The following is a 12,175-nucleotide window of genomic DNA, read 5'->3' as shown; positions in this document are numbered from 1 at the left end:
TCATACATCTGCTGATGCATGATAAAGTGTGGTTAGCTTTGCTGATGATTTTGTCACACTGACGACTCACGTTCATCTTGGAGTCCACTATGACTCCGAGATCCCTTTCCACTTCTGTGCTGCTGAGAGGGTCACTTCCCAGCCAGTAGGTGTGCTGGATATTTTTGTGCCCTAGGTGCAGCACTGTGCACTTTTCCTTGTTGTATTGCATCCTATTGTATACTGCTCACTTTTCTAACCTGTTCAGGTCTGCCTGCAATCATTCCCTACCCTCCGGAGCATGCACTTCACACCACAGTTTAGTATCATCTGCCAACTTGGACAGAGTACACATCACACCCACATCCAAGTCACTGATGAAGATATTGAAGAGTACAAGTCCAAGGATCAAACCCTGTGAGGACCCCTCTACCCACATCCTTCCAGGTCGATATCGACCCATCTACTATCACTCTCTGGGTGCGACTGCTAAGCCAATTTGCCACCCACTGGACCATGTAAACATCTGTATCACAGCCTCTTAATTTATTTATGAGAATGAGATGAAATACCGTATTGAAAGCTTTGCTAAAATCCAAGAAAATGACATCCACCTCTACTCCTGCGTCTAAACGTTTTGTGTCCGTCATAAAAGGAAACCAGATTGGTCAGGCATGATCTACCTGCTGTGAATCCATCCTGGTTTCCCTGTTGCATTATTTTTCCTGCTGGACTCCCACAGATACGATCCTTCATAATCTTTTCAAAGATCTTCCCAAGGGTGGAGGTGAGACTGACTGGCCTGCAATTTCTCGGATCCTCCTTCCTCCCCTTCTTGAAAATAGGGACCACACTGGCCCTTTGAGTGCTCAAACAGCCGTGCCAGTGGTTCTGCTATGACACTGGCCAATTCCTTAAGTACCCTCAGATACAGCTCATCTGGGCCTGCTGACTTGAGCACCAAGTCAGCATCAACAGTTGTGGGATTCTTTCAGACTTTCCTCAGAAGTCTTGCTTCCCGGGCTTCTAATCACTTTTGTTGCTCTTTGCCAATCTCTTTCCGATCCATCCATGTCTTTATTGAAGTGGGGGACCCAAAATGATGAGGTTTGGAGAGAGAATGGTAATGCTACTGCCCCTGTTATCTCTTTGCTCAGTGGTTGGGGTATTTGTTTAGGAAGTGTAAGCCTGCTTTCCAGGTCAGGCTGCTGCCTCCCCCTGGCTACAGACTTCTGGAATTGAGGCGTTCACTCTTTGTTTATTTAGCCTGAAGTGCGTTTGCTGAAGCTTCTGCTAAAAATTGAAGGTTTGGAACTTGAAGTACAATTGGTGCGTGGATTTCACTGCAACTTACGCAGGACTCTTATGGCCTTATTCAATGCATGGCGTCTGGTAAAATATGCTGATTATTACTTATTAGATTTATATCCTACCCTATCCAAACAGCTGTGGCTCTGCAAAGAGCAAGCACAGGACTGGTAATGGAAAGACTGTTTCAGTTTCTTCTCTTTCAATACTCTTTAGGGGTTTGGACAGTTTAGTACTCAGTCTTTCAACTGACTCCATGGAAATGGTTTCTTTATGCCTATGTGGAGCAGTGTAGAGTAATTGACCTGGGAGGATCTTTCTGTGCAGCAAACTTCAGGATCTGTGCCTCCTGTTCATTCTCCTCAGTTGTAGACTAGAGCCAATCCCATTTGTGTAGCTTGTCCAGGAGGTTTTTGAAAACTAAGTAATAGTACCCAGACTTTTTCATAAGATGTTACTTCTTTGCTTAGCAGGCTGACATCACAGCAGCTGTTTTCTTTCTTTGATTTTTTTTTTTTTTCTGGAAATTTTTATGGGCTTTTGCATTTCTTGCTGCTGCTTTTTTTTTTTTTTTTTTTTTAATCCTTTCTTCTTTGCTTTTCTCCAAGTAATATTTCTGTTGCAGATTTTTCTACCATTCTTCAGGTGTGTGTTGTTGAGAGTGCCCAGCAACTTATGCCTTTTTTGTCATCCAGGCCTGAGTGTGATGGGGGAACAAAAGAAAAAGCTTGAACTGGTGGCGAGATTCTAGGCCCTGAACCCCAGTGGCACTGCTCTTGTGAGCCAGGTTTTTTACCACTTGAACTGTACTTAAAAAACCTGACTGTACTAGGGCCCCAATTTTTTAGTGCGAGATTCTTAGGAAGAATCTTAAGAGTACACAGTGCCGGAGAGAAAAGCGTTAGTAATACATTACTTCTTACAGAGATACTTCTACCTAATACTTCTACCTATTTTCTATGTACCTTCTTCTAATATGAGTATGCAGAATTAAGACTGGTCTTATAACCAGCACTGGTAATTTTCATGAAGTGAACTCTTAGGTGTTGACCACTAGATGGAAGCAGTGGTACAAGTTTTGGGTTAGTTGTACAGAATTTGTCTCTTGAACTTACTACTTTTTGCATTTGGTTGGAAAGGGGTGTGGCCTTGTTTGTGATTTTGTTTTGTTAAGGGAGATTTGCTTTAGTAAGATCAGCTGTACAGTTGGAAAGAGGTGTTAGACAAGCCAAAAACACAGTGACTTTTCATTTACAAAATGAAGTTAAACAAAAGCCATGGTCTTTACCTGGTATTCAGTTTAGGCTGTCAGCCCCTCCAGACCTAAGGAAAGGCACTTCAGCTGCTGACAGACATGAAGGGGAAAAAAGCCCCATTAAAGTGACTGATCTATACAGACGTTGGGCGGCCCCAGTCAAACTAATGCACACTTTTAGACGTGCTGGGTTTGTTGTGGGAGTGTGCCAAGTTTAAAGTAAAGCACTGAGCTCTCGGGGATGCAGCAGTGCTACAACCTTGCTATTAACTTATTTTGTTACATTTCCTTTGCAGCTATGGCAAAATCCTGGAACCAGGCCCTTTTATTCATTTAAGTGAGGTAAAACAGTAATAGGTGTGCAGAAACATTATCTAGGGTACAGTTTTCTCAAATGCACTGACCACTGGATAATCCACGTTTTTGAGTTCCTTGGAAGCAAACAGATACAGTATCACAGTTCATTGTTGATTTTTTTTGGACAGATGACACTTATTTATAGTAAACAATATTCTGCAGTATGTCTTCTCCTTAGGGGGAGAGCCTCATTATAGCTGTCTTATAAGCATGTCTAAGTAAACCTTTGCTGTGAAGCAGAGTTTAAACTTTAAGAGATACTTGCTTTTAATCATGGGCTTGTGGATTGGAAAAGTCCTGGTGACCTCCACATGTACACCATGATTCAGAAGGATCAATGGTTGCCTACTACTACCAAAAATGACTGGATTTGGGAACCTACCAAGGCTTGAGGGACTTAAAAGTTTGCTGTAGGTTTGGGTGTACATGCTGTTTATAAAACTGGACGTTTTATGAAAAGGAAGGCTTCAGCTCTCAATTACTCTTCTATCCTCTCCATTTGTCCTTTACAGTAATATATTTCATTTTTTTTCTCTACTGCCTTGCTCCTTGCATGTTTACACACATGCAAATAGGATGTAAACAGAAACAGTAGATTAAATGAGTGGAGAATGTTGCATATGTAGCATGTTGTACCAGCAGCATTGCTAAATTATGACTTTAGAGAACACCTTCTGGTACTGAGTGGGTGTCTAAGTTTCTCATGAAGTTATGACATTTTGCCTTGAAGCTCAAGTTTCCCCCATTCAGAATGACAAAGTAACACAGGGGAGCACTACAGCTACTGGGTATGGGGAATAGTTTGCTAGCCAAAAAAAATGTGGAGGGTAGGAAACAGAAGGGAGCCACAATAACATATGGGTGCAGGCTGTGGCAGCATAGAAGGGGAGAGAACTGGAACAGGGAGGAGATGGATACAGGCAAGCAATGAGGGTGGGTTGGAGAGGGATAGAATGTTGCCTAAATATATGAGCATTAAGAAAGTTTAAGAAGACTTCTTCCTTTCATACCATGTAGCCCATGAGAAAATCACTTCAAGTTGAAAACTTAAAAATATGTTCTTGAGTACTTCTAAACATTGCTGCGCCTCTGGGGGCAGACTTAAAATCCTAGGATAGTTTTAGTTAATAATTTTAAAGCTTTGATTTTATATTTTAGCTCTTTTTTTTTAAACAGGTATGGCTGACAGTTCTGTACTTGCAAAAACCTCAAGTGTGAAAGTTAAATGCTACAGTACTGTACATACAAAGCAGTTGAGTCAGGGTCACAGAATTCTGTTGTGAGTTTCCCACTTATTCTTTGTTCTCAATTAGCTTGTTCCATATTAAACGTCTGAATCACTAATCAGCGTGGGAAATGTGTGCATTAAGCATTCTGTGTGGAATCCTGAAAAGACTCCACGTGGAACCTGCCTCACCATTTCACGTTGGCACTGGATATTTTAAAAGGAAGCACCTTGCTAAAGCATGGCATGGGGGCATGGGAATATGGCGGTGGGGCAGGGGTTGCAGTATTTGCCACTGCTCCTCTGCTGCCAAATTTCTTGACCCATGGGGAGCTCTGTGGGCCAGAATCCATGGCAGGGTGGGCTGGAATTTGGCTCGTGGGCTGGGGGTTGAGCACCCCTGACCTAAAGTCATTCATTTTCAGAAGCTTTAGAGTTCATGATGCATGTCTGGATTGTACAACACACATACTTTTCCCTTTTTTGCCTTCAATTTGATGATGAGAATGTGTGAACCCTTTTCAGAATTAATTCAGTAACTATATAGACAAGCACTTTACATGGAACACAACTTTTTGCTAACATGGAAAGAACATGTTATTTTGTAAGTGGAGGTCTTTTTATAGGTGTAGGTATTATTCTTCTCCAGGAAGAGTTCTAAGCCCTTCCCAGCATGCCTTGTTAAACGAATATGTTGGCAAAGCTAAATAGCTTCTGATGCAATGGATATTGTGGAAAATGCTTATCAAAACTACATATTTGCCATATATAAGTAATTAGGTCATATGGGATTTGTATTTCATTACAATTCCCTTAGGAAATTTTTTTCCAGTGAGCTAATTATTGTTGTATGGTTTATGCAAAGACAGGTTTGTTCATTTTTTTTTTTTTTTTTTAAGGTTACCTGTAGACTAAAGAATGCAAATCGGAAATGCATGAACATCCTTTCCCTAGTCCTCTTAATTAATCAAGGATCTCATTTTGTTTTTCTGAAGGCTGTTAGAATGGTGAGAAGCTCCTGTTACACTGATGCTGGCAGTGAAAGAAGGCCTGCAGTTTTCTTTCAGTATTGATCTCTGCTGCTTTCTTACCAGATTATTAGGGTAGTTAGGCCTCAGAGGACTTGTCTGTGTAAGAAAATTTGAATTAGACTAGCAAAATCAGTATGAAAACCATCTGTTTAAACCAAGGTTAACTCCCTTGTGGAAATACAGCAAAATTGGTCTAATTTTTGCTTAAACTAATGCAGCAAATCATTTTAGGTGTGTGGTCGTGTGCTTGTTTGAAACCAGTTAAAAAAACCTGTGGATTTGGATTTAAGTAATTAAATAAATTGAAAAATCCATGTAGTTCATTGTTACAGAACATAAGTTCTCTAACAAAGGCACAATACGATAGTCTGTCTTAGTTTAGTTTTCTAGCTAACCACATAAAGGAGTAATGTATCTAGTACTGCATACGACCACTTTTTGACTCCTTAGTCTGAATCATCAGGTACCCATGTACAGCAAAAGTCTGGAGCAAGTTTTGCACACTCATCTGTGGTGCTATAGCAAAGCGTCTCTGCCACTATGACCCTCTAAGATAGAGAAGTCAGGGTACAAAGGTTTTGTCCCCACCATGTCCTTAATGTGTATGTGTGGGTTTTTGGAGGGGAGGGATGGGGAGTTGACCTTAAACAAGTCACCTAAGGCTAAATTTTTTTCAGAGCTGCTGAGCACTACAGCTTCTGTTGAAATGAATACATTGTGATATGCAGAAATGTTTGGGAAATGAGTGCTCAATTTGAGTCCTTTAGTTTAATTTATCTTATGATAAAAAGTTACCATATATGGACTTGGTAAGATTTCCTTAATTTTTCAAAAATGTTTTGGTATCCTTGGATGAACAGTGTTGCATAAATGACCTAGTGCAACAAGGATTTTAGAGAAAGGTGCCGAAATGTTGTCTCAATAGTACAAGTTAGGGAAGTAGTATTCTACCGAAAAAGGAAGGTAAGTGGAGCTGATGCAGACTGGGTAAACTAAGGCTGTTCAAATCTCATTTTTATAGCTGGAATTGGAAGTAGCAGGTCCTGAGTTTGGGTTCCTAGATCAGAAGTATGACCAGATATTTGTATTTTGAAATGTTTTGATATTCCATTTGTTAATATAGATTTTTCTTTCTCTGCAGCTTGGTGTAGCTGAAGGAAAATGATGGAAGAGAGTGGAATAGAGACGACTCCACCCGGCACTCCCCCACCAAGCACAGCAGGGGCTGCTGCTGCCTCAGTTGCTACCAGCACACCTGTCTCATTAGGTATAAGTGGTTCCTAAGCAACTGGGTTCTGTTTGTCCATGTGTTTTTGAAGCAGAGCAATTTGTCCAAGTGAAAGTAATGTTGCAATCAATATAATTACCGTATGCTTTTGCTCACTAATTTGAAGGATTTAATTTGATCTTTTTTTAAAGTGTGCTCCTTAACTTGCAAACTCTTTTAAGGATATGAGGTTTTTTTCACACGAAGTTGTATATGGAAGTAGTATTATTTTTAAGGGATATGGGGCAGTATGTGGTGAAGAGATGTGGAGAGAGAAGCTAACCATAAAAAAAAAAAAAAAAAAAAAAAAAGTGCCCCATACTTATTGCAAGGAGTAATAATGAAGTTGGATAGTACTATAGATAATCTACAGGTTTTTCCATGGTTGCATGGGAAAAGTAAAGCACTTGGTTTGACATTCAACCCTCCCCACCTCTCGTCAATGTATTCATTTTATCCTGTAGGCCAGTTTTTCCCCCCATTTTTGACTCAGATGATTTTGCTGTTTCCAGTTACATTTGTGAATTTCCACTGAGAATTTGATTTTGCAGTCACTATTTGCAATCTAGTTTCCTTTTTTCTATTACTTTATAGGCTTCAAAAAGTATAAAAATTACATTTCTAACAGGAATAAGTACAATCAATATGATTTTTACTTTAATGGATCAGTGTGGGAAGTTTAAAAAGGGCCCCTTTTTGTAGACAAGGTTCTTTGGGTGAATCTGGTATCTTTTATTAGACCAACTTAAATAGTTGGAAAAAAAATTTAGCAAGCTTTCTGGTTTAAAAACCCTTAGTCAGGCTGAGAGACACTGAATAGCAATTTGAGTTGTAGCTCATGAAATAGTTATGTTGCAGTCCTGCCTAAGCTCCTCCTCCTGGACAGTCACCAAGTTGCTGTGTTCTGGCCTCACATGTTAGGCCCAGGTGCATTAGAGCTTTCATGAGTCTGGTCAGAGTCCATGTATGGTCTCTCTCTCTTTCAAGGTGTACACTCAGGATGCAGACTCTTGCATCCCATTTCAAAATCCAAGACTGGCCAAGGATCTGAGGTTACTGTGGTACTTCCAGATTCCTTAGTTACTAAAGCACAGTTTTCCAAAGCTGCTACTTTGAGGATGTTCTTTCTTACACTTTACTTTGGTTACCACATCTGTGAAGAGGTAAACAGGTCTAGGATACATACGGTCACTTTGTTTCTACTATCAGTTTTCCAGTAGAAACTACGGTAAAAGCTCCGTTAACCAGCACCTTACAAGCTGGCATGCTGTATTAACTGGCATGCCGGCTTGTAAGCTAAAGTGAAGCCAGAAGTGCCCACCGTGGCACTTCTGGTTTTTCCAAGCCCCCACGGCCCGGAGCAAAGCAGCCTGCGCTGCCAAGCCTCCACGGCCCAGGGCATAGCAGGCTGCATGGGGCCTGCCACCCTGTCCCACAGGGCCTGCAGGCCCTGCACATGGCTGGAGAAGCGGCAGTCCAAACTTATAGGCTCGGCAGTACCTATATTCGACATCCCCTGGGATGGTCATACTTGTGAAATGCAACAGCTACTGAGGTGAAATGCAATGCTACTATACACCATAAGAGTTTAGTTCAGGAATTGTAGTGCTGTATATCATCTCTCTCTAAATTCATGTGAAATCGAAGTAAGGAAAAATATATAATTATTTATTTTGCCTGCGCACTGGAGAAAACTGAAGATTTTTTTGCAAAATGTCATATCAGACGCACACTTTTTTCACTGCAAATGCACACTTCTTTCTGACAGTGCAGTTCCCCTTAATGCTGGAGTGCTGAGTCAAGGATAACTCAAAAGTGTGTCACCTGCTTAACTAGCAGCAACTGACTCCTGTTTCAGAAGTTATCTTTTAAGTATTTTTCTTCTGCTGTACCTTTGCTTATGACAAATTGAGGTAGTAGTGGGGGACAAAGTGAGAGATCATTTGGCAGTAGACGGTCACACAAAGTGACTGGAATTGTTATTACATACAGCTTTGTGTTGAACACAGAAATGCATTTATTTTGGGGGAAGTAAACTAGAGTAAACTTTGACATATTTTATTGAGATATATTTAAGGAGTTTTAAAGTGCCTCTCTTTTTCCCCCCCTCCCACCCCCCAACCCTCTGTCCTTTTCCTTCCCCTAGCTTTATCCAGTCCCCTCACTTCATCAGATATATCCTCTCTCCCATCTTTGCCTCCCGCAGCATTCTCCACGCTCAGCCCACCCCCTGTGCCTTCACATCCTCCTATGATGTCTTCAGCTCCTTTCCCATTTGTGCCTTCTGCAGTGGTTTCTACCTTTGCTCCATCTTTAACTTCTGTTCCACCTCCGATTACCCCTTCAGGTGCTGGAGCTTTTAGTAGCTCCGTATCTAATTTTTCAGCACCCCCTCCACTATCTGGTACTCTAGGCTCCAACCTTTCTGCACCTCCTGTGGGTCCCCCCATTTCAGGATTTTCTGCTACTTCAACATATGATATTACCAGAGGTCATGCTGGGAGAGCCCCACAGAGCCCATTGATGCCAACCTTTTCTGCACCTACAGGCACAGGTAATATTTTATTTCATTCTACCTTAGTGGGGTATGTTTATCTCAGTGGTGACTTTGTAACTGAAAAGATTAACTGAAAAGTTCAAGGGAAATGGAAGTAGTTTTGTGAGTAAAGAAGTCATGGTTTAGGACAGGGATGTCATCTTAAGGAAACCCTATGAAGAACAAATCTCAGAAAAATCTTGACAGTTAAGATTGTTGTTGATTTTAGGAAGCCAAACTGTGCTGTACTCTTATGTATATAGATGTTGCTTAGAGCAGGGTGGAAATTCCACTATTGTATAATGATAGTGTGGCAAAACATATTTTGACTTAATAAATTAAACTCTAGTTCAGTAGACTATATCATTATTGATGGTCTGGTTGAGAGCTGGCTGGTCACACGATGCTGGCTTCAAGTTTCTTATTTTCAGATATTAAATTGCATGAAGATTAGCTAAAAATAAGTAGGTTTCCATTTGAGCAATTACTCAAGTTCTTTAAGGGATATTCTTGGGTGTTTTTTTTTTCCTGCCCCTCCCCAGTGAAATGGAAAGTAGGTGACCCAGTATAAACTGTGTAAAGCCATGACCAGTAGTATATATCTGTTATTAAGACGAGGTCTGTAAATATTTGAATATACTAGTCAATTGTGTGATGTAAAATAAAAATGACTCTGGACTAAGGCTGGTGACTGAAAAACTGTTAAAAGTAGTAAATGGATAACTGGTTTGTGTCTATATTTTTCTGTGAATTGAGTCAGTGTGTCTGGTTGTTTGTTTTTTTGGGGTTTTTTTGTTTGTTTTTTAACTATAGTTTTTCATTGTATGTTGTTACTATTCAACAGGATTAAGAAGGCATTCTTATTCTTTACTTTCATTTTAAATGTTATATAATCAGCTTCCAGGTCAGATATAAGCAGGTAAATTGAATAGCCTTTAACATATGGCACTGTTCCTTGAAGGTCCCAGAATAGTATTGTTCCTGCCTATTTTTCTCCTATGAATGTTTGCAATGTGGTGTTTGTATGTTTTTTGTTTTTGTTTATCAGGTGTTTTGGCAAGTCCTGTTACTCAGCCAGCAACTTTTACACCACTTCTGGGTTCTGGGACTGGCGGTGGCTCTGCAATTACTTTTCCAGAGGAGCGTGAAGACCCCAGAGTGGCTGACATGCAGGATGGAGCATCTGCTGGAGGACTGTGGGGCTTTATAAAGGCAATTTTTTCATTTTTTTCCTATCCTTTCTGACAAGATTTCACCTCTTACAGGTTCCTTGAGTATGTATCAATATAGATCCCATTGCAGGGGTACCTGTACTTCATGTATTCAAGAGTTCTTGAGAAGCAGTGTCTGAGGCTATACACGTGTTTTCTATCTCTTTGTTCTTTCATGCAAGGGCATAAAAGGTTGGAGCGTGTGTGACTTACTTCGTTTCCTCTTACTGCCCCTGGCAGCTAGACAGAACTTGGTGAGCTTTGTTCTTAGATCTGGCTAATTTGACCTACCTGGACCAAAATGTATTATATTCAGTTACACCTATACAGCAGTTTTGTATAGGGCTTGTCAATGTGGCAAATGTCTACCCTGTAAGTTTTCTATTTGTCCTCCGAAGACAGATTAACAAAGTCTCTTCTGCCTAGGGTAGCTATATAGTCTGAGGAAGCATTCTGTATATTTGCCCTTCTTTGCTAGAATATTCTAGTTACAAAGAGTGAGGCTGAAATTCCATGTTTTTGAAACAGTCTCCGAAGATCCCTTCTGACCACAGGGAAGTTAGTTATACTGATGGACAAGCCATCATCTAGTGTCCTTTTGAGTAAACAGCAAAGATCAGATTAAGGTAGAAAAGATGCAGCCAAGGAAAGACTTAGCTTTGCATCTGGCACTGAAACTTATACCAACAGGTCCAGAAAGCACAGCTCTGGAGATTCTGAGAAACCTCACATCTTTTCAGCCATTGGTTAATGAGGGACTGGTCAATCCAGCCCCATCTGTATGGTAGATATTATCTACAGTAACACTACAGCAAAAGGTGGTGAAAATGGGTACCAGGCCCAGTGGGACTACCCATTCAGTGAACTTGGGCTTCCAACTCTTATTAGAGCAGTTGAGATTAACTGAAAAGGATGCCTTAAATCAAGGGCCCCAAAGATTGTAGTTGCATGAAGTTAACTGGGCCTTGTTGGCCAAGAATGGCTTTCTTGCATGGGAGGTGGACGATTCTTTGCTGCAAAGTTCTCCCATGACAGTAGAGGGACATGTCAAGTTGTAATTAAAGGTCCGTGATGGCTCTGCAGGTGGCAGTGGATGTGTTGGATCCCATGGATAGATCTAGGAACATCAGTTATCATGCTTAAAGTACTGTGACTTCAGACATTGGACATCCCCAAATCCAACCAGGCCACAATTGAGGGCGTGCCTTTCAGAGCTGATAGCTGTCCATTAAGTATACACTGAAGGCTTTAAGGGCTAACCTGTGCCCCCTAGCACTAGCTGTATAATTTACAGTGTACACCATATAGCATCCCAGAAAGATGCAATGTTATTCCAAAATGCATCACAAGTGCAGTAGAGAGATTTGTCTCTTTTATTTTTTCCCCTTGGTAGAATGCACAAAAGACTTAATAAATGGATCAGATCCAGTGCAGACAACACTGCCTTTTGGAAGCAGCTACTCCCATTTTACTTTGACATCTGGCTGGTGAATATTAGAGATCATAGCCCATGACTTCCATCCAGTTCCGTTCATCTGCTACCTGTGCTCCTTCTCAGTTCCTTTGCCAGGGGTCTTCCTTGAGAACTTTATCCAAAAGTGGCCTCATTGCTTCATGATATCATGCTTCCATGTTCAGTTTCCATTAATTTAAAAAGGAAGGGGTCTCTCATAGTCTAGACCAGACAAGACTCAACCAATACATGTACCATCTCTGGTTCAGAGTGGCACTATTTGCCTCATTTTATCTCTCCAAGCTCAAAACTGCTTTATGGCACTCATTTTGCAGGATGGTTCTTGATAGTTATCCATCTTACACACAGAAAATCCCTAAGACTGTCGGTCCCAACTGTTATCAGTCATCTCTCTAGTAGGTTTCTTTTGCAACAGTAGAGTTTGTAGGAACATTGGTCAGCTCAGTTAGGCTCCGGAGTGGTGAGAGACGCACGGGTGAAGCCTGCTGCGCCCCCGCTCCCCCGAAGCCCCCCAGACACCCCCTCAGCAGCC

At 41.1% G+C, this 12,175-nt stretch overlaps 1 protein-coding gene across 3 annotated transcripts in view; it reads left to right on the top strand.

Annotated features, from left to right (window-relative positions):
- PRRC1 (proline rich coiled-coil 1) overlaps nucleotides 1-12,175 on the top strand; it is a 36,706-nt gene that overhangs the window by 3,836 nt on the left and 20,695 nt on the right. Inside the window, exons 2-6 of one of the 3 annotated variants that reach the window (XM_019555135.1) lie at nucleotides 1,913-2,065; nucleotides 5,120-5,227; nucleotides 6,297-6,422; nucleotides 8,569-8,976; nucleotides 10,007-10,170. In XM_019555135.1, coding sequence (XP_019410680.1) covers nucleotides 6,317-6,422; nucleotides 8,569-8,976; nucleotides 10,007-10,170 — 678 coding nt within the window. In that variant the 5' untranslated portion in view covers nucleotides 1,913-2,065; nucleotides 5,120-5,227; nucleotides 6,297-6,316. The remainder of the gene's footprint in view (nucleotides 1-1,912; nucleotides 2,066-5,119; nucleotides 5,228-6,296; nucleotides 6,423-8,568; nucleotides 8,977-10,006; nucleotides 10,171-12,175) is intronic. The other 2 variants (XM_019555134.1, XM_019555133.1) reach the window with 2 other exon arrangements.

Source organism: Crocodylus porosus, unplaced genomic scaffold (assembly GCF_001723895.1).
Source record: "Crocodylus porosus isolate Cpor-Errol unplaced genomic scaffold, CroPor_comp1, whole genome shotgun sequence".
NCBI lineage: Eukaryota > Metazoa > Chordata > Crocodylia > Crocodylidae > Crocodylus > Crocodylus porosus.
The sequence above is the reverse complement of the archived record's forward strand: the minus strand, read 5'-3'. Positions and strand labels throughout refer to the sequence as shown.